This window comes from Rhinopithecus roxellana, chromosome 16 (genome assembly GCF_007565055.1).
Source record: "Rhinopithecus roxellana isolate Shanxi Qingling chromosome 16, ASM756505v1, whole genome shotgun sequence".
NCBI lineage: Eukaryota > Metazoa > Chordata > Mammalia > Primates > Cercopithecidae > Rhinopithecus > Rhinopithecus roxellana.
Window position 1 is genome coordinate 7,058,115 of NC_044564.1, and position 21,135 is coordinate 7,079,249.

The 21,135-nt window shown below is 46.7% G+C and overlaps 2 protein-coding genes across 2 annotated transcripts; both read left to right on the plus strand.

Annotated features, from left to right (window-relative positions):
• The first annotated feature begins 1,258 nt into the window (after positions 1-1,258).
• On the plus strand, positions 1,259-2,488 carry LOC104677451 (olfactory receptor 5C1). The gene has a single exon (XM_010382478.2). It carries the CDS (start codon positions 1,475-1,477, stop codon positions 2,486-2,488), a length of 1,014 nt encoding a protein of 337 aa, XP_010380780.2. The 5' UTR covers positions 1,259-1,474.
• Positions 2,489-12,489: 10,001 nt separating this feature from the next.
• LOC104677448 (olfactory receptor 1K1) lies at positions 12,490-13,439 on the plus strand. The gene is given in 2 exon segments (XM_010382476.1): positions 12,490-13,387; positions 13,390-13,439. Coding segments are annotated over 2 exon segments (948 nt in total).
• Positions 13,440-21,135: the final 7,696 nt, after the last annotated feature.

Below are 21,135 nucleotides of genomic sequence, written 5' to 3' on the forward strand. Positions count from 1 at the left end.
TGGGAATTATACTACTTTTGATGGCCATAAAGTTGTTTCCTTCCAGTCTGGAGCCAAAGCATTCAGCTCAATTCATTTCCATTCACAGGGCCTTTGTTAAATGCCTGTGTGTGCTAGGCCCTGTGTGAGAAGCTTTACATGCATTATCTCATCGAATCCTTGCAGCTTCCCCCCATCATACCGATGAGAACATTGAGGCTCAGAGAGGCCAAGAATTCAGCTCAGGAATATATTCACATTCTCTGTTGTTCTACTCCCCACTGTTTTCCCAAGACACCAGGCTACTCCTTTCTCCCATCTTACTCCAAAGGAAAGATGTCCCTCCTAGCCAACCTCAAACCCCATGGCCAGGTGCCCCTTAGATCTGAAGATTATTTCTGCTCATTCCACTGTCTCTTTTCTTACCTGGAAAACTGGAGAGGAGAATGCATATACAGTCACAAAGTTTTCAATCATTGGCTGGACATGAAATATCATCCCATTCATTCATTTATCAAATCTTTTCTGAGCACCAGCTGTGTGCTAGGCAATGCTCTCAGTGCTGTAGACACAAAAGTGAATAAGAGGGACAAGACTCCTGTGGGTGTGGTGGAGCATGCCTATAATCCCAGCTGCTTGGGAGGCTGAGGTGGGAGGAGGATCACTTAAGCTCAGGAACTCTAGTTCAGCCTGGACAACATAGTGAGGTCTTGTGTCTCTTTAAAAAAAAAAAAAAAAAGAAGGCCAGGTGGGGCTCACACCTGTAATCCCAACACTTTGGGAAGCCGGGGTGGGCAGATCACTTGAGATCAGGAGTTGAAGACCAGCCTGGCCACCAACATGGTGAACCCCTGTTTCTACTTTAAAAATACAAAAATTAGCCAGCATGGTGGCAGGCGCCTGTAGTCCCAGCTACCCGGGAGGCTGGGGTAGGAGAATCACTTGAACCCAGGAGGCGGAGGTTGCAATGAGCCAAGATTGAGCCACTGCACTCCAACCTGGGTGACAAAACAAGACTCCATCTCAAAAAAAAAAAAAAAAAAAAAAAAAGATGGGCGGGGCACAGTGGCTCACGCCTGTAATCCCAGCACTTTGGGAGGCCAGGTGGGAGGATCACCTGAAGTTGGGAGTTCGAGACCAGCCTGACCAATATGGAGAAACTCCATCTCTACTAAAAATACAAAATTAGCCGGTCATGGTGGCGCATGCCTGTAATCCCAGCTACTCAGGAGGCTGAGGCAGGAGAATCGCTTGAACCCAGAAGGTGGAGGTTGTGGTGAGCTGAGATTGTGCCTGTGCACTCCAGCCTGGGTAACAAGAGCGAAACTCCATCTCAAAAACAAAAAAAGGCTGCTGCAATGACTTCTAAGGGTTAGAAACAGGTTTTGAGAGGTTACGTGGCTTGCCCAAGGTCACATAGCAATTTTGTTGCACAGGTGGGCTGAAACCCAAGCCTACCGAACTCGCAGTACAGGCCGCTTTTTTCTCCCTGGCCATGACCTTGACCTTTCTCTTATCTCCCTCCTGCTTTGCCTCTTCTCAGTCTCTGTCCAGTAGGATGAACTCAGAGAACCTCACCAGGGCTGCAGTTGCCCCTGCTGAATTCATCCTCCTGGGCATCACGAATCGCTGGGACGTGCGTGTGGCCCTCTTCCTGACCTGCCTGCCTGTCTACTTGGTGAGCCTGCTGGGAAACACGGGCATGGTGCTGCTAATCCGCGTGGATGTCCGGCTCCACACACCTATGTACTTCTTCCTGGCCAACCTCTGCCTGCTGGATGCCTGCTATTCCTCCGCCATTGGCCCCAAGATGCTAGTGGACCTGCTGCTGCCCCAAGCCACTATCCCTTACACAGCCTGTGTCCTCCAGATGTTTGTCTTTGCAGGTCTGGCTGACACCGAGTGTTGCTTGCTGGCAGCCATGGCCTATGACCGCTACGTGGCCATCAGAAACCCACTTTTCTATACAACAGCTATGTCACAGCGTCTATGCCTGGCCTTGCTGGGGGTATCAGGCCTGGGTGGGGCAGTGAGCGCCTTTGTTCACACAACCCTCACCTTCCGCCTGACCTTCTGCGGCTCCTGGGAGATCAATAGCTTCTTCTGTGATATCCCTCCACTGCTGGCCATCTCCTGCAGTGACACCAGTCTCAATGAACTCCTTCTCTTCGCCATCTGTGGCTTCATCCAGACAGCCACGGTGTTAGCTATCACAGTGTCTTATGGCTTCATTGCTGGGGCTGTGATCCGCATGCGCTCGGTCGAGGGCCGTCGGCGAGCAGCCTCCACTTGCTGCTTGCACCTCACAGCCGTGGCCATGATGTACGGGACACTCATTTTCATGTACCTGCGTCCCAGCTCCAGCTATGCCCTGGACACTGACAAGATGGCCTCTGTGTTCTACACCCTGGTCATCCCGGCTCTCAACCCGCTCATCTACAGCCTCCGCAACAAGGAGGTCAAGGAGGCCCTCAGGCGGACCTGGAGCCGATTCCGCCGTCCAGGGTAGGGGCCCCAGTGATTGGTCCAGGGAGGCTGGGTAGGTCTGACTATGAGGGGATGAGGAGGTCGGGGCCTCTTTCTGGCCCCTGTCACTGTCGGTAAAGATGGGATGCTCCTCTGGCTTGGATGTCTCATGTCATTGTTTAAGGGACAGTGAAGGGGGAAATGAAAGCTTATAGCAGGGAGAAAAAGACTTGGGGTTCATCTGGGGCTAGACCTAGAGCCAGACCCTAGACCAGGTTAATGTTGCTGTTGCACTCTCTCAGGTTCTTCAACATTCAAAACATAAATGTTCAGCTGGGTACAGTGCCTCACGCCTGTAACCCCAGCACTTTGGGAGGCCGAAGCAGGAATTCAAGACCAGTCTGGACAACACAGGGAGACCCCATCTCTACAAAAAAAAAAAAAAAAAAAAAAAGAAAAAATTGTTAAAAATAAGCTGGGCATGATGGCATACTATGCAGCCATAAAAAAGAAGGAGACGATATCCTTCGCAGGGACATGGATGGAGCTGGAGATCATTATCCTCAGCAAACTAATGCAGGATCAGAAAACCAAACACCACATGTTCTCACTTATAAGTGGGAGCTAAATGATGAGAACACGCAGACATATAGAGGGAACAACACACACTGGGGCTTATCGGAGGGTGGAGGGTAGGAGGAGAGAGAGAAGCAAAAAACAAAAAATAACTAGTGGATACTAGGCTTAATATCTGGGTAATAAAATAATCTGTGTAACCAACCCCCATGACACACACTTACCCGTGTGACAAACCTGCACATCCTGCACATGTACTACCCCTGAACTTAAAAGTTAAAAATAATAATACCTGTAATCCCAGCACTTTGGGAGGCCGAGGCGGGTGGATCACAAGGTCAGGAGACCAAGACCATCCTGTCTAACACGGTGAAACCCCGTCTCTACTAAAAATACAAAAAAAGAAAATTAGCCGGGCGTGGTGGCAGGTGCCTGTAGTCCCAGCTACTTGGGAGGTTGAGGCAGGAGAATGGCGTGAACCCGGGAGGAGGAGCTTGCAGTGAGCCGAGATCGCACCACTGCACTCCAGCCTGGGCTACAGAGCAAGACTCCGTCTCAAAAAAATAATAATAATAACAATAATAAAATAATAAATTAGCCAGGCGTGATAGTGTACGTAGTCCCAGCTACTCGGGAGGCTGCGGCAGGAGAATCACTTGAGCCCAGGAGGTCGAGGCTGACTTGTGCCACTGCACTCCAGCCTCGGTAACAGAGCAAGACCCTATCTCAAAATAGTAATAATATAAAAGTCCCTATCTCAAAATAGTAATAATATGAAAGTTCCTAGACGTTACCAGGTAAAGGAATACAGGCTTATTTTCTACCTGTACTTATAAGAGGCTAATCCCCAGAAGCACCAAGTGAGAGCTATGTTAGCTCCAAGTGCTCCTAGATTCTTGACCTTTGAAGCTTCTTCATGGCCAGTGTGTCTGCACCTGCCCTCCTCAGCCCCAGGAGAACATCTTCAGGATCCACTTAGACCAAAGAATGGGACTAAATCGGAAGAGGGAAATATCTGTCCCCCGTGGTCCATGTAATCCATGTCTCAGGAAAATGGCTTAATAGCCAGAACATGCACAAGTCACTTTTAAACTCCCAACAGCTGGGTTTGAATTTGGCCAAGGTTAGACTAGTTCAGGCTTATGATAGAAGTTAGGAAAGGATCAGGATTGAATGGTTAGAATAAGGTTAAGATTAGGTCTCAGGCTATGGCTAAGGATGGGGTTCAGTTAGGGTAGGTTAGGATTAGGGTTAGGGAGAATTAAGAAATGATCAGGTAAATTTATGATTGAATTACAATTATGTAAACTTTATAATTTGGGCTGGTTGTTATTAGTAATAGATTTGGGATAAATTTAAGAGTTTGGGTGCGGTGGCTCACGCCTGTAATCCCAACATTTTGGGAGGCCGACGCAAGCAGATCATTTGAGGTCAGGAGTTCAAGACCAGACTGAGCAACATGGTGAAACCCTTTCTCTACTAAAAATACAAAAAAATTAGCCAGGCATGGTGGTACATGCCTGTAATCCCAGTCACTCAGGAGACTGAGGCAGGAGAATCACTTGAACCCAGGAGGGAGAGGTTGCAGTGAGCCAAGATCATGCCAGTGCACTCCAGCCAGGTTGACAGAATGACACTCCATGTAAATAAATAAATAAATAAATAAGAATTTGGATAAATCTTATTAGAAATATTACAATTATTTTAGGGTTAGTGTTAGAATGGGAGACTAAATAAGACTGGAGTTCAGATTTCATTTGTATTGCTCAATTAAATTGGAGTTAGAGTTTAGTTCATATTAGACTTAAGTTGGTGTATGGGTAATGTTTGTGGTAAGTTTAAGTCACAGTCTGGTTATTATTACAGGTAAGCTGGGATCAGAACCAGATGAAATTTAGGCATAACAGTATTTTAGGTATCAAATTGGCATGCTTGTGGTCACTTTAAGATTTAGTTGGGGTTATAAATAATGTTACTTAAAGCCTAAGGGTGGGGGTTGGTTGTTGGTGAATTTCAGTTTCTTTAAGAGTTATAAGCATGCCTGGATTTGCATGTGGTTGGGTAGGATTAATATCATGACTGTTTGGTGTTAAGATTCCAGCACGAGGTAGGGTTGGAGTTGGAGAGGGAATGCCATAACCCTGACCCCTTGGGCAACAGTAACTACACTGCCCCAAGCATTGAGTCATGGAGGATCTCCCAGACCCAGAGCTCTTACGAGTTTTATTCACCCAGAGTTCACAATTTTGACAGATTTCTTTTGTCTCCATGACTCTTTTACACATAGGCAAGTCCCAAGGCACTGCATTCTCCCTGGGAAGCCTCTCTCTGCAGAAGCAGACAGGAATGGACCCTAAGAGTTACAGGCAAGAGCCTCCAAGAAGAGGTGGAGCATAGTCAGATTTAAGTGTCAGCTTCTACCTGATCCTTCCTCCAGTTCCCCTGATTATGGCTGAGGTGAGGCCAGGGATGGGAAAGGTATGGGACTCAAACAATGCTTCACCCAATAGGCTGCCCATGGAGTCTCTTCCTCGGGCCCCAGCCAGGTGCTGGCCTTGCCCCTCTACACTCTCCCTTCAAGGAGAAATCAACCACCTGGCACGTAGACTGCAGGAAAACTGAAGGCTTCGACCTGGCTCCCTGGGAAGAAGATGCCCCTTGTTGCCAGGACCAAGACCCTCCCTCTTGGTAACTATGGCATTCTTGGAGGTACCAGGCTAATAAAGAGAAGAATGTGGACAAGACTGTCTCCTCAAACCTTACAGAACTTTACAGGTTTCCTGACTCACCCCAGTTTTCCCAGAACAGTACCAGTTTTGTTTTTGTTTTTGTTTTTGTTTTGTTGTTGTTGTTGCTGTTGTTGTTTTGAGATGGAGTCTCACTCTGTCGCCCAGGCTGGGGTGCAGTGGTGCAATCTCAGCTCACTACAAGTTCTGCCTCCCAGGTTCATGCCTTTCTCCTGCCTCAGCCTCCCGAGTAGCTGGGATTACAGGCACCTGCCACCACACCCAGCTAATTTTTTGTATTTTTAGTAGAGACAAGGTTTCACAGTGTTAGTCAGGATGGTCTGGATCTCCTGACCTCGTGATCCACCCACCTTGGCCTCCCAAAGTGCTGGGATTACAGGCATGAGCCACCGCACCTGCCAAACAGTCCCAGTTTTAAAACTCCAAGTCCCATGTCCCAAGACACCCTCAGTCCTGGGCAAATTGAGATAATTGGTCACCCCATTTCCTGATGAAGCAGCAATCTTGAGAGAAAAGGTAAAATTCCCAAATTCAGCACATTTTGAAAAGACTTAGATAAAATAAAACCCCTTCTCTCATCACAAGACTCAATCATCCTCTCCCAGTTCCCCAACTCCTCTTGCCTCCTATCACCATAGCAACTCAGGTGCCATGAAAAAAATTGGAGGCATTGTCAAAAGAGTTGGCAACCTGAGGACTGCGAATGTAAGGCTTACCCCAAATTTAACATTTAGACTCAAAGATCTCCTCTATGATCCTTTCTCTTTATTGTGGGTTCTTAGGCTCTCATGACATACAGCAGCTGCCACAATCAGTGGAAAAGTTTCCAGAGGGATAAGGCCCCTCCCATCACCTTTGCCCTACAGGATGGCCATGGCTCCTTCCACATATTTAGCATCCATGGAGCAGCCAGATACAATAATTACATAAATCCTAGAAATCAGCTAAAAGAAATATCAAGTTTCAGGCTATTATACTGGGCCTACTTGATAGATAAGAAAACAAACAAGAGGGAAGGGGAAAGGATTGTAAGACAGTAACAGAGCCCAACCTGGAGAATGAAGGAAGAGAGATAAATCACCCCTCCTAAAGTGAGATGCCCATAAGAATGTGCCCAATTCTGATAAAGCATTTCCCTTCAACACCACTTACTAAAGCAGGCAGTGAGGACAGGAAGATGGGGAAGACTGGGGCACTCATTGCACAAAATAAGTTGGGCCCTGCAACATGGGTGGAAATTGAGGGGAAGAGGCAATTGCACCAGGGGCATGAGGAGTAAGTATAATAAGCGGAAGACTCTAAGGAGACCAATTTAACTGACTTGAGGGGGTATGCTAGGAAAGTAGAGGGAAGTTTGAAGATTGAAAATTAGGGAATGAGAAGAACACTCCATGGCTTCAATATTAGGTAGAAAATTTAGACTTTATTTAAGAGACAATAGCAAGTCATTGGAAATTTATATATTCAGAATCATTCTTTCTGGCTATTCCAACAGTGTTATGTAAAGCTATTCCCACCTGGAATGGTACATACAGGTTCGCTTCCCTCATACTGCAGTACACACCCAGAAACACATACCGCTTCAATAAAGACCTAATGTCCTATTAGAAATATTCCTCACCAGAAATAAGAGAGAACACAAACAAATGGAAAAACATTCCATGCTCATGGATAGAGAGAATCAATATTGTGAAAATGGCCATACTGCCCAAAGTAATTTATAGATTCAATGCTATTCCTATCAAGCTACCAGTGACTTTCTTCACAGAATTAGAAAAAACTACTATAATTTTATATGGAACCAAAAAAGAGCCCGTACAGTCAAGACAATCCTAGGCAAAAAGAACAAAGCTGGAGACATCATGCTACCTGACTTCAAACTATGCTACAAGGCTACAGTAACCAAAACAGCATGGTATTGGTACCAAAACAGATATATAGACCAATGGAACAGAACAGAGACCTCAGAAATAACACCACACATTTACAACCATCCGATCTTCAACAAACCTGACAAAAACAAGCAATGGGGAAAGGATTCCCTATTAAATAAATGGTGCTGGCAGAACTGGTTAGCCATAGGCAGAAAACTGAAACTGGACCCCTTCCTTACTCCTTATACAAAAATTAACTGAAGGTGGATTAAAGACTTAAATGTAAAACCCAAAACCATAAAAACCCTAGAAGAAAACCTAGGCAACACCATTCAGGACATAGGCATGGGCAAAGACTTCATGACTAAAACACCAAAAACAACAACAACAAAAGCCAAAATTGACAAAGGGGACCTAATCAAACTAAAGAGCTTCTGCACAGTAAAAGAAACTATCATCAGAGTGAACAGGCAGCCTACAGAATGGGAGAAAATTTTTGCAATCTACCCATCTGACAAAGGGCTAATATCCAGAATCTACAAGGAACTTAAACAAATTTACAAGAAAAAAACAAACAACCCCATCAAAAAGTGGGCAACGGATATTAACAGACACTTCTCAAAAGAAGAAATTTATGCACCCAACAAACATATGATAAAATGCTCATTATCACTGGTAATTACAGAAATGCAAATCAAAACCACAAAGAGATACCATCTCACACCAGTTAGAATGGCAATCATTAAAAAGTCAGGAAACAGCTGGGCGTGGTGGCTTACGCCTGTAATCCCTGCACTTTGGGAGGCCAAGGTGGGTGGATCATGTGGCCAGGAGTTCAAGACCAGCCTGGCCAAGATGGTGAAACCCCATCTCTACTAAAAATACAAAAATTAGCCAGGCATGGTGGTGAGGCCCTGTAATCCCAGCTACTTGGGAGCTGAGGCAGAGAAATGCTTGAGCCTGGGAGGTGGAGATTGCAGTGAGCCAAGATCATGCCACTGCATTCCAGCCTGGGTGACAGAGCAAGACTCCATTTCAAAAAAAAAAAAAAGTCAGGGAACAACAGATGCTGGCGAGGATGTGGAGAAATAGGACCACTTTTACACTGTTGGAGGGAATGTAAATTAATTCAACCATTGTGGAAGTCAGTGTGGCAATTCTTCAAGGATCTAACCAGAAATACCATTTGACCCAGCAATCCCATTACTGGGTATATACCCAAAGGATTATAAATCATTCTACTATACAGACACATGCACAAGTATGTTTATTGCAGCACTATTTACAATAGCAAAGACTTGGAACCAACCCAAATGCCCATCAATGATAGACTGGATAAAGAAAATGTGGCACATATACACCATGGAATACTATGCAGCCATAAAAAAAGAATGAGTTCATGTCCCATGTAGGGACATGGATGAAGTTGGAAGCCATCATTCTCAGCAAACTACCACAGGAACAGAAAACTAAACACTGCATGTTCTCACTCATAAGTGGGAGTTGAACAATGAGAATACATGGATATAGGGAGGGAAACATCACACACTGGGGCCTGTTGGGAGTGGTGGGGTAGGGGAAGGATAACATTAGGAGAAATACCTAATGTAGATGACAGGTTGATAGGTGCAGCAAACCACCATGGCACATATATACCTACATAACAAACCTGCACGTTCTGCACATGTATCCCAGAACTTAAAGTAAATTTTTTTTTTAAAAAATATTCCTTGTTAAAGAAACACTCTCATAGGTCTGGCACCCACACAGACACAGATGCAGCTGCACACTGGGACACACATCTGAACTCATGGACAAATTGAGTTGCACAGAGACACAATCGCTCTCACAAACACAGCTCTACAAATTGAGATCGTTGATAGTAGTTGTGATTGCCACAGTCACCAGGGGCACAATTCCTCCCACACTCCACACATCCTACAAGAAGCCACCAAGAGGTGACAGTGACAGGTGAGGTGAGAGGAGGGTTGGCTCCAGAAGCTACAGCTGTAAACCTGGAATCCCCAGGTCACTCTACTTGGGGCTGAGAGGTCAACTTGACCCTTCTCTCTCATCTTCACAAGACAGGGGCTGAGGAGCAGCAGCTTTGCAGTACACAGGGCTCCTGAACGTCCCCTGAGTTAGAGGTGGCACCAATTACCTCCTCCTCCATCAAACTGGTCCCTAGAAAGGAAGGATAACAAACCCCACAGTCAAGCTGCCTTGTTCCCCAGGGATGAAGGCCACGAGAAGAGGCTGCTGCCTCTGGGGAAAAGCTGAGGTGCTCCCAGGGCTCTAAACCCCATAAGCATGGCCAATCATTCCTTCCTCAGACCCTCCAGTGTCAAGCCACTCCTGGGCCCTGCAGCTGTTCCTTCCTGTGATGTGCAGAACCAAGAGGGTACACTTGGGGACAAGGGTCCAGGCTGCAGAGTGTGCAGATCTGTCTTCCTGTGTGTGACTGTCTGCACAAGTCATATGTGTGAGTATGAGAGTATGTGTTGTTTGCAAGGCTGTGATTGTATATTACCATCACTGCACAATGGTTTCATTGTAGGGGGTAGGAGGCAGTGTGTATGTGCATATGCCCCTTTAGCGTGGCACATATCTGCCGTGATCCACCATGAGCCTACGTGAGTGCAGCCGTGTATGTGAAGCTGTGAGGCTATGTGCAAAGATGTGACTGTATGATCAATGAGGGGATTGGGTGTGCCTGAGCATGCATGGATGGGCACGGGGTAGAGTGCTCACACACAATAGGCAGTCAGTGAGAACACGAATGTGCTTGATGGGTCACAGCAGCTGTGCACGGCGCTATGTCTCCATCAACAGGAGTATGTGAATGATTGTCACCCTCTGGCCTTAGTGCCATTTTGTGATTGCATTTGGCCATGTGTGCAGGTGTACAATGATCTTGGCCTTTGAATCCTGAGGTAATGGTTGTCTGCCTACTTTGCTGTGAATGCATGTGCTGGCTCCACATTTCTGTACATGACTGATTGTGCCTATGTATTTGCAGAGACCAGCTTGAGGATGCACATGTCTGCGTGCCTGCATGTGTGTTTGCAACTACATTTGAATGTTTCTACAAACACCTTTGTATATCTGAACGTTTATTGGGACCAATTTAGACACAGGTCAGAGCAGGTCCACTTCCCAAAAGCAATTCTATAAATAGACTTCCCCTTCCATCCTGCCCAATCATCCTGATCCTCTTCCTCTCTCGGAAAGTGAGAAAGAATTAGGGGCTTAAGAAAAGATGCTTTAGAGGAAGCCAACACCAGAGATTCTTCTTAACCAAAGGAGGAAAAAAAAAAAAAAAGGAATACAATAGGGTAGGGAGGTCCTTCATTTGACGGTTTTTTAATAGAGAAAGATGTGGAAATAAATTAAAAGATAATTTCCCTGTAAAGGTGGTTTCAATATAGTCTTCCACAAAACTGTGCCCTAAAATTCCTCTCAGTTACTTCAATTCCCTTCTTAGAGAATTGCCCGATTTCTGCAATGAAGTTCAGACAGGAAAAAAACTGAGACATTGAAAACAAGTTGCCTCTGTCTTTAAGAGTCAAGTTGCTATGCCTGGGCAGATGTGTCCATCTGTCCACACGAGTTTCTCACACTGTGATGTGCATCTGCCTGGTGCTTGCTTGGAAAGTGTTTGATTTCATGGGGAAAGTTTTCAGGGATATGAGGAGTCATTCAAATTCTCTTGCTGTGTTGCGTGTGTGTGTGTGTGTGATGGAGTCTCGCTCTGTCACCCAGGCTGGAGTGCAGTGGCACAATCTCAGTTCACTGCAACCTCTGCCTCCCAGGTTCAAGATATTCTCCTGCCTCAGTAGCTGGGATTACAAGTGCATGACACCACACCTGGCTAATTTTTGTGTGTGTTTTTGTTGTTGTTGTTGTTGTTGTTGTTGTTTTAGTAGAGACGGGGTTTCACCACATTGACCAGGCTGGTCTCGAACTCCTGACCTCAGGTGATCTGCCTGCCTTAGCCTCCCAAAGTGCTGGGATTACAGGTGTGGCCACCACGCCCAGCCTTGTTTTGTGTTTTAAGTCTGAAAATATCTGTATTCTTTACTCACACTTGAGTAGTATTTTTGCTTAGTGGAGAATTCCAAGTTCAAAATATTGTTTTCTCAGAATTTGAAGATTGTTAAACTGTGTTCTATAATCTACTGTTGAATTGAAACACTCGATGGCAATCTAATTATGTGGATATCATCAGTTCATTGTACCCCATGCCCTTAGGAAGTACTGGATTCTCCTCTTCATTACCAGTGTTCTAAAATTCCACTATTTGTGTCTAGGTGTTGTGGGTTCATATTCATTTCAATGTAAACATATGTGCTCTTCAGATTTTTTTTTTTCTAGTTTCTTTCTTATGTTTCTCTCCTCCATCTTGGTTTGGTTTCATTCTTTCTTTTCCAAAATAAATGTCCATTGGTCAGATCTCTCTGTGTCGAACCTCTCTGTTTCATCTTTTCTTTCATATTTTCCTCCTTCCCTGATCTAAATCTTGTGCAATATCTTTTGTTCTATTTTTGCTTAAATCACAAACTATCAAAGTTGGACGTGACCTTGAAGATGAGTTACTTCGATTCTCTTATTTCGCAGACTGAAAGTCTAAGGCCCAGAAACAAAGAAGTTTCAGGGAGGTGAAATGACTTGCCCACAGTCACACCTGTGCGTAAGGACCAGGGCTACCTGACTCTAAACTCTTGATTTTTTCCCATGGCCAGGAAGCCTTACACAATTTATCCCCTCATCTTTTCCCTTAGACATCAGGGGGATGACCCATCAATACAAAGGAGCCCTTGAGGTTCCAGGTGAATAACCAGCCTGCCATGGAGGCTGCCAATGAGTCTTCAGAGGGAACCCCATTCATTTTATTGGGACTGACAACAAGTCCTGGACAGCAGCGGCCTCTCTTTGTGCTGTTCTTGCTCTTGTATGTGGTCGGCCTCCTGCGTAATGGACTCATTGTGGCTGCCATCCGGGTCAGTCCAGCCCTTCATGCACCCATGTACTTCCTGTTGGCCCACCTGTCCTTCGCTGACCTCTGCTTCACCTCTGTCACTGTGCCCAAGATGTTGGCCAACTTGTTGGCCCATGACCACTCCATCTCGCTGGCCAGCTGCCTGACCCAAATGTACTTCTTCTTTGCCCTGGGGGTAACTGATAGCTGTCTCCTGGCCGCCATGACCTATGACTGCTACGTGGCCATCCAGCACCCCCTCCACTATGGCATGAGGATGTCCCGGGCCGTGTGCACAGCTCTGGTGGGGATGGCATGGCTGGTGTCCCACGTCCACTCCCTCCTGCATATCCTGCTCATGGCTCGCTTGTCCTTCTGTGCTTCCCACCAAGTGCCCCACTTCTTCTGTGACCACCAGCCTCTCTTAAGGCTCTCGTGCTCCGACACCTGCCACATCCAGCTGCTCATCTTCACCAAGGGCACTGCGGTGGTGGTCACTCCCTTCCTGCTCATCCTCGCCTCCTATAGGGCCATCGCAGCTGCTGTGCTGCAGCTGCCCTCAGCCTCTGGGAGGCTCTGGGCTGTGTCCACCTGTGGCTCCCACCTGGCTGTGGTGAGCCTCTTCTATGGGACAGTCATTGCAGTCTACTTCCAGCCCACATCCCGATATGAGGCAGAGCAGGGCTGTGTGGCCACTGTCATGTACACTGTAGTCACCCCCATGCTGAACCCCGTCATCTACAGCCTCCAGAATCGCGATGTACAGGGGCAGTCTGAGCCCTTCTCATTGGGCGAAGGATCTCAGCTAGTGACTCCTGAGGGCAGGACCCCACTGAAGACAGACCACATCACCCACACTGGCAACTGTTGAACATAACCCTCTGTCCTCTGCTATGCTCAAAAATCATAACAGCCGTCATTTTCTGAGCACTTGCCCAGAAGCAGATCCTTGCCTGATCTCATTTTATTCCCACAGCCACCCAGGATGTAGATATTATGATCCTGTTTTACATACAAGAAAATTTGTCTTTGGGCTTAGAGATAAGCAGTGACTTTCCAGCCAGGTGCAGTAGCTCACGCCTGTAATCCCAGCACTTTGAGAAGCTGAGGCGGTGGATCACCTGAGGTCGGGAGTTCGAGATCAGCCTGGCCAACATGGTGAAACCCTGTCTCTACTAAAAATACCAAAATTAGCCAAGCGTGGTGGCATGCAACTGTAATCCCATCTACTCGGGAGACTGAGGCAAGAGAATCACTTAAACCCAAAAGATGAAGGTTGAAGGGAGCCAAGATTGTGCCACTGAGCTCCACAGCCTGGGCGACAGAGCAAGACTCCATCTCAAAAAAAAAAAAAAAAAAAAAAAAAAGAAGAAGAAGAAGAAAGAAAAGAAGAAGTGACTTTCTCAAATTCATACAATTCTTAGCAGGCAAAGCTTGGACCCCTTCTGCCACATCATGCTTTTCTAATGATCACTCTTAGGCAGTTAGAATGCATTCCACCATTTCCTACAGACCAAGGGCAATCCAGGAGAGTGTGACATCCGTGGAACGTGCCTTGTATGAATGAGCACTTTCTCTTCAGTCCATGTGTTCTCAAATTGGCTTCTCAACTGGGACTGCAATAGAGAAATTCATACACTATTCCAGTGTGAAGGGCCGGCCCCTCCTAATGAGCTCAGTGTGGCACACAGGAGGCCCTCTGCACATCTGAGATGAATAAATGACTCTATGTTCCTACTAACGTGCATTTAGAAGAAGTCCGTTCTTCTTATTCTTTGTTCTTTCCCTTATTTGCTATCATGGCACCTGTTCTGCCACACCTGGCATTCTGTAGAAGGAGCACGTTGTGGACATGCACGGTCATGAACAAACAAAGCAAAGCTGAGAAGGAGGAGGCACAGGTGTTGGGGCAGATGCAACAGGCATTGGATAAGTCTTTATCGTATGCCAGCACTTCACTTATTTTTACCCACAAAAAGCATGGATATTCTTATTACCACTTTAAGATGAGGAAACTGAGGCTCAAAGCTGGTAATCTAGTCAGTGTCGGAGCCAGAACAAGCCCTTATGCCACATAGGTCATGCAGGTGTGTTTTACTGGGCCCCACAGAATCCACACCCCAGGTTTTGGTGCCTCAGAGGAAGTACTTGCAGGAAGAAGTCTCAGAGCAGGGCAGGTTCACTGCCTCAAGTAAAGACACATTCTGGGGTCTGAAAGGGCCTCATGGTGCCCAGGTTTTTACCAAACAGGTTTGTGAGGGAGCTTTTAGGCCTATGTTTCTCTAAGAAATCTGCAACCACTTCCCCATCCCCAGTCCCAGCTCCACTCCTACTCCCTTTCCCGTGCTCTGGAGAGAAGGAGAGAGAGCTACAGTGGTCCTAGGGCCAGGTTAGCAATACCCCCTTCCAGATCACACAGGTGAGCTGCCACTGCCCAGTCCCAGAGCTGCTGCACTATGCTGTTTACATCAAAAGGGACCTTAAAGGTCTTTAGACTGGTAGCTTTAACCAAAAAAAAAAAAAAAAAAATCCATAACAAAACAAACAAAAAACACCACCACCAAAAAAACCACATTATTTACATAGAAACACAATATATAAAACAGGTTGGGGGAGAAGCCATGCAGTGTAGAAGAGGGAGGGTCAAAGAAGGCCCAGAATCTGCCTTCAATGCTTCTCCTCACCCCCACTTTGAAAGGTCTCTGATCCAACCCAACACCTTCCCTTTATAAATGGGGAAACTGAGGCCCAGAGTGGTTAAGGGACCTTCTCAAGATCACACAGAGTCAGTGGCAACCTTCAGGCTTCCTTGTTCAACCTGCCAGTGCCCCAAAGCCTGGCCCTGCCATGACACGGAGACCATCCTTTCCCGGCCTCCCTTCCTCCCTCCCACGCCCAGGTTATTTGTTTGTGCTGTGATGCCAGATCCTTGCTACTCTGTCAATAACTTGTCCCTGTCCCCATGATCTGCTTCCTCCCCTCTGCCTTCTCTAAAGCTTCAAAAACACACTGGCCATGATGCACATTCACTTGTGCCTGGAAACACCGGCACCACCAGCCCTGCCCTATGGCTTGGAGTCAGCTGCTAATCATCAGGGACCTTGTCCGAGGCATCTCTAGGTCCCTTGAAGCTAGCAAAGAGAACATGTCTGAGACATGCTGTGGGCTTGTGTGTCTCATGATCTCCTTCCAGGTGAGTCATCTGCATCAGGAAAGGGAAAGGGGTACAGCAGAGTCGGGGGTTGTTAGTGCTCCTGTCTCCCGGGCCACCAGCCCTGCCCCAGTCATCCTGCTCAGACGTCAGCCCAAAGAACAGGCCGCATCACTGAAGGGGCAGCGAACTCTCACTGGTCCCCACTGCAAGCTACTTCTGCCTCAGCATGGTCAGTGCCTTCTACAGAATCACCATGACCAGAAGCACAAGCTCTTCCAGGTCTCACAATCACCAGTGCCAAAACCCTATTTTGGATATCAGGAAACTGATTCTCAAAGAAGTGAGGAGACCTGTCCTTGTTCATTCCGCCAGCCAATTTAAGTTATAATTCTCCTGTCCTTGGCATCACGCTGTTTCCTCCACACCATAAATCATCGCTCAAGTCAAGTTAATTAATATGTATTGATCACTTGCTCTGTGCCAGGCACTGGGCTAGATGCTTAATATACCACCAGACAACCCAGGGACAATGAGGAGAAGGGAATGGTGGAAGCGGCAATAGCCCAGTCTCCAGGCATATGACTCCCTGGACCACTGTTCCACCCCACCCCACCCCAACCAGACCTGACCTCTTTTTTTTCTTTTTTTTTTTTGAGACGGAGTCTTGCTCTGTCGCCCAGGCTGGAGTGCAGTGGCCGGATCTCAGCTCACTGCAAGCTCCGCCTCCTGGGTTCACGCCATTCTTCTGCCTCAGCCTCCCAAGTAGCTGGGACTACAGGCGCCCGCCACCTCGCCCGGCTAGTTTTTTGTATTTTTTAGTAGAGACGGGGTTTCACAGTGTTAGCCAGGATGGTCTCGATCTCCTGACCTCGTGATCCGCCCGTCTCGGCCTCCCAAAGTGCTGGGATTACAGGCTTGAGCCACCGCGCCCGGCCCTCTTGTTTTACTTTGGCTAGCCCTAGAAGATGAAGTGACCTGGAGACAAGATGAGGAATCCATCCTTTCCTTGTCCCCAGAGAGACCATAAGGCTGGGTGCGGTGGCTCATGCCTGTAATCCCAGCACTTTGGGAGGCCAAGGTGGGCAGATCATGAAGTCAGGAGTTGGAGACCAGCCTGACCAATATGGTGAAACCCCGTCTCTACTAAAAATACAAAAATTAGCCGGGCGTGGTGGTGCATGCCTGTAGTCCCAGCTACTCAGGAGGCTAAGGAAGAAGAATCGCTTGAACCCAGGAGGCAGAGGTTGTGGTGAGCCGAGATCATGCCACTGCACTCCAGCCTGGGCAACAGAGAGAGACTCCATCTCAAAAAAAAAAAAAAAAAAAAAGACTTCATAAGTCCACTGAAGCAGTTTTCCCTGGATCTTTTTCACATGAAATATAAAGAGACCGATTTTTAACACCTTAAATAAAACAAGTATATCCAAATGGCGGACTCCCTTCCCAGCAGTCCCCTTGGAACTTATTCCAAGGGGCTGCTTATTCCAGTGAGGCTTATTCCAGTGAGGCTGCTTCAGCTCAAGGGATTTTTGCAGCCCCTCTTTGCAAGGCCTTTGAGCCACACGAGGAAATCTACCTCTTCTTACCCGCTACATTTCCTGAGTTTGTCCTCAAGTGACTTCTGGCCATTTCAGAATCAATTCATCTCACCCTCCCAGCACTGATATTTTCAACCCTTCAGTTTATTCAAAATAATGTGTAGTGAACCACCTCCTCCAGGAAAAATAAATAATTGCATTGCAAGAAAAGAATTTCAGAGTCTGCCTCTACAGCCTCACTTGTAATATAATCTTTGTACACTGTAAAGTAAGGCAGCCTTCATTTCAAAGGTATAGCAATTGGAGAGATTTTAGCAGTAAAAAAAGCTCAGATCACAAATAGTAAATTGATTACTCCTTCTAAGGGTACAAAGAAAATTTCTAGAACCTAAACCTGCTTTCAATGCGAGGGCTTCCACAGGGAAAATGCAGCCATTAGGGATGCAAAATAAAAACATAAAGACTTTTTCTTGATGCAGAAATGACTGCTTTAAAATACTAGAAATGGGCTGGGTGCAGTGGCTCATGCCTGTAATCCCAGCACTTTGGGAGGCCAAGGCGGATGGATCACCTGAGGTTAGGAGTTCGAGACCAGCCTGGCCAACAGGGCGAAAACCCAACTCTACTAAAAATATAAAAATTAGCTGGGCATGGTGGTGCGCACCTGTAATCCCAGCTACTCACTGGGGAGGCTGAGGCAGGAGAATCGCTTAAACTCAGGAAGCAGAGGTTGCAGTGGGCCAAGACGGCTCCATTGCACTCTAGTCTGGGTGACAAGAGTGAAACTCCATCTCAAATAATAAAATAAAATAAAATCCTAGAAATGGATCAATAGCCCAAGAAACTGACAAAGCAAGCAGTTCAGCTCATTCTGAATCATTGATGCTTCCTCTAACTCACTCTATCCACAACTCTTCTGTCCTGCTTCCTCCACATCCTCTACCTTTACATACCTGTCCTGTTTTCTCCTTTCTTGTCATACATGTTCCTACTTCCTTCCCTTTTTGTTCTCTGCTCTCTCACTTATCTACTATTATTTACTGGTGCCAGCCCCCATACTAGGCACCAAGACTATAAATAAAGCCCTTGCCTTCACATGCAATACAAGCGCACAGGTCATGATCAAAGCCAGGAGAGAGATACAATATGCTGTGGAGCAGGGGTCTCCAAGCCGCAGGCCACAGACAGGTACCAGTGCATGGTCTCTTAGTAGCCAGACCGTGCAGCAGGAGGTAAGCGGCGGGCAAGTGAGCACTGCTACCTGAGCTCCTGTCAGCTCAGTGGCAGCATTCGATTCTTATAGGCGTTTAAACTCTATTGTGAACTGCACATGTGAGGGATCTAGGCTGCAAGCTCCTTACAAGAATCTAATGCCTGATGATCTGAGGTGGAACAGTTTCATCCCGAAACCATCCACCACCTCTGTCCGTGGAAAAATTGTCTTCCCTAGTGCCAAAAAGTTGGGGACCACTGCTATAGAGGAAGCAATGACTTGGGTTGGAAGGGAGGGGATAGTTAAGGAAAACTCACAGAGTGTGGTAGGTTACATCATTTGCCCTGGTTCCTCACCCATCCCTGATGCCATCATATCTTTGGCCACATAACTTTGCCCTCCAACCACGACTGGGGGCTCAGCCATGCAACTCGCTTTAGCCAGTAGGATATTAGGAAGCATGACTTTAGTAAAACTTGAAAAGTATCTGTGATATTGGCTAGGTGTGGATATTAGGAAGCATGACTTTAGTAAAACTTGAAAAGTATCTGTGATATTGGCTGGGCGTGGTGGCTCACGCCTATAATCCCAACACTTTAGGAGGCCAAGGCAGGCAGATCACCTGAGGTCAGGAGTTCAAGACCAGCCTGGCCAACATGGTGAAACCCTGTCTCTACTAAAAATACAAAAATTAGCCAGGCATGGTAGCACACGCCTGTGATCCCAGCTACTCGGGAGGCTGAGGCAGGAGAATCACTTGAGCCCAGGAGTTGGAGGCTGCAGTGAGCTGAGATTGCACTGCTGCACTCCAGCCTGGGCAACAGAGTGAGACTCCATCTCAAAAAAAAAAAAAAGTATCTGTGACATTGAGCTTGTTCGCTTGTGTTTCTCAAATTGCCATGAGAAGGACATGTCCACCCAGTCCCCTGGTCCCAAGACGAGGAAGAGAGGCACCTGGGGCGGGGCTGCTGTAGCAAAGGTGACCTAAGCAGAGCCCTCAGCTGACCTGCAGATGTAAGAGCAAGCCCAGCCAAGATCAGCCAAGCCCCAGCTGTCCCACTGACACATGAGTGATAATGAATGACTCATGTTTTAAACCACTGAATATTGGGATGGTTGTTACACAGTAATAGCAAACTGATGCAGCTCCCATAACTATTTCTGATTTTGCCTTTTTCACTGATGCAGTCTGGCTAGCCCTTTCAATATCCTGGGGGCTGACTGATCCATCAACATATACTTGCTTTCTCTGTTTGCTTTTGGGGATTTAAATGTGAGTATGTCTCTGCCCTCAAGACTAGACCAATCTACCAAGGAGTCTTTGAGGGTAAAAGTCAGGTTTTTCCACTGGCCTGGGAACTCCTGGAATAAGAGTCCCAGCTCCCCTTTTTTCAATCTCATTATCACATCCATGTCCTCACTATAGATACTGTTTCCTCTCCTGGTTGCCTTCTTTGGAGGCTGTCATTGAAACCCCTCCCCACACACACACACAGATTCAGTCTACACTGGAACATTTTCAGCTCATCTCTGGGGGGGAGGAAAATCGAAACTGGAAAGGCATTGGTTACTGGAAGGATGATGACATGAGTAAAACAAATCAAATCACCCTCTGTTTGGCAAAGAGCTTGACCTCACCCACACAGACACCACCACCCACCTCATTTTCTCTCCAAGGACCACAATTGGCAGGTGGAGAAACCATGTCCAAGACCATCCCCACACACATCATGAAATCACGTAAGCATAGACCTTGGAAACTACAATGACATGGTAGGAAGTTAACTCAGCATAGGCCAGATGTGGTGCCAGTGGCTTTATATTCCTTGTACCATTCAATACTCATAACAATCCATTGTGGCACACATTATTGTCTCCATTTTACAGATGAGAAAATTGTGACTCAATGAGGTAACTTGCCCAAGGCTCCAAGCTAAAAAGCAGTGGAACTAATATTTGAGCACAGATCTGTCTCTGGGCAGAAATGAGGGATAGCAAAAGCCCTCCCCTCACCCGATTCTGATTCCAGATCCACTCATCATGCATCAGAATCATGTGACATGCTCATGGGAAAAGCTTTTTTTTTTTTTTTTTTTTTGAGTCAGAATTTCACTCTTGTTGCCCAGGCTGGAGTGCAATGGTGTGATCTTGGCTCACTGCAACCTCCACCTCCCGGGTTCAAGTGATTCTCCTGCCTCAGCCTCCCAAGTAGCTGGGATTACAGGTGCCCACCACCACACCAAGTTAAATTTTTTGTATTTTTAGTAGAGACAGGGTTGCACCATGTTGGTCAGGCTGATCTCAAACTCCTGACCTCAGGTGATCCACCGGCCTCGGTCTCTCAAAATGCTGGGATTACAGGCATGAGCCACTGCACCTGGCCAAAATTGTTTTTAAAAAAGGAAATGGGATAAGGAAAGACTGGATGGGCTGGAGGTGCTTCCAGGCAGGTAGAGAACTCTTTGGTGTACCTAGATGACGACAAGGAACTGAGGCCTTCGGAGTAGAGGGAGAGCTACATCAAAGACAAAGTCACAGACTGTAAAAGCTGCATTTCCTGATCACCAACTGTAGTAGTCTGCTCAGCTGCCCTAAAAAAATACCACAAAC

What these genes read in the sequence shown, in the direction of transcription:
- LOC104677451 (XM_010382478.2), top strand. Translation starts at nt 1,475, where the DNA reads ATGACCTTGACCTTTCTCTTATCTCCCTCCTGCTTTGCCTCTTCTCAG.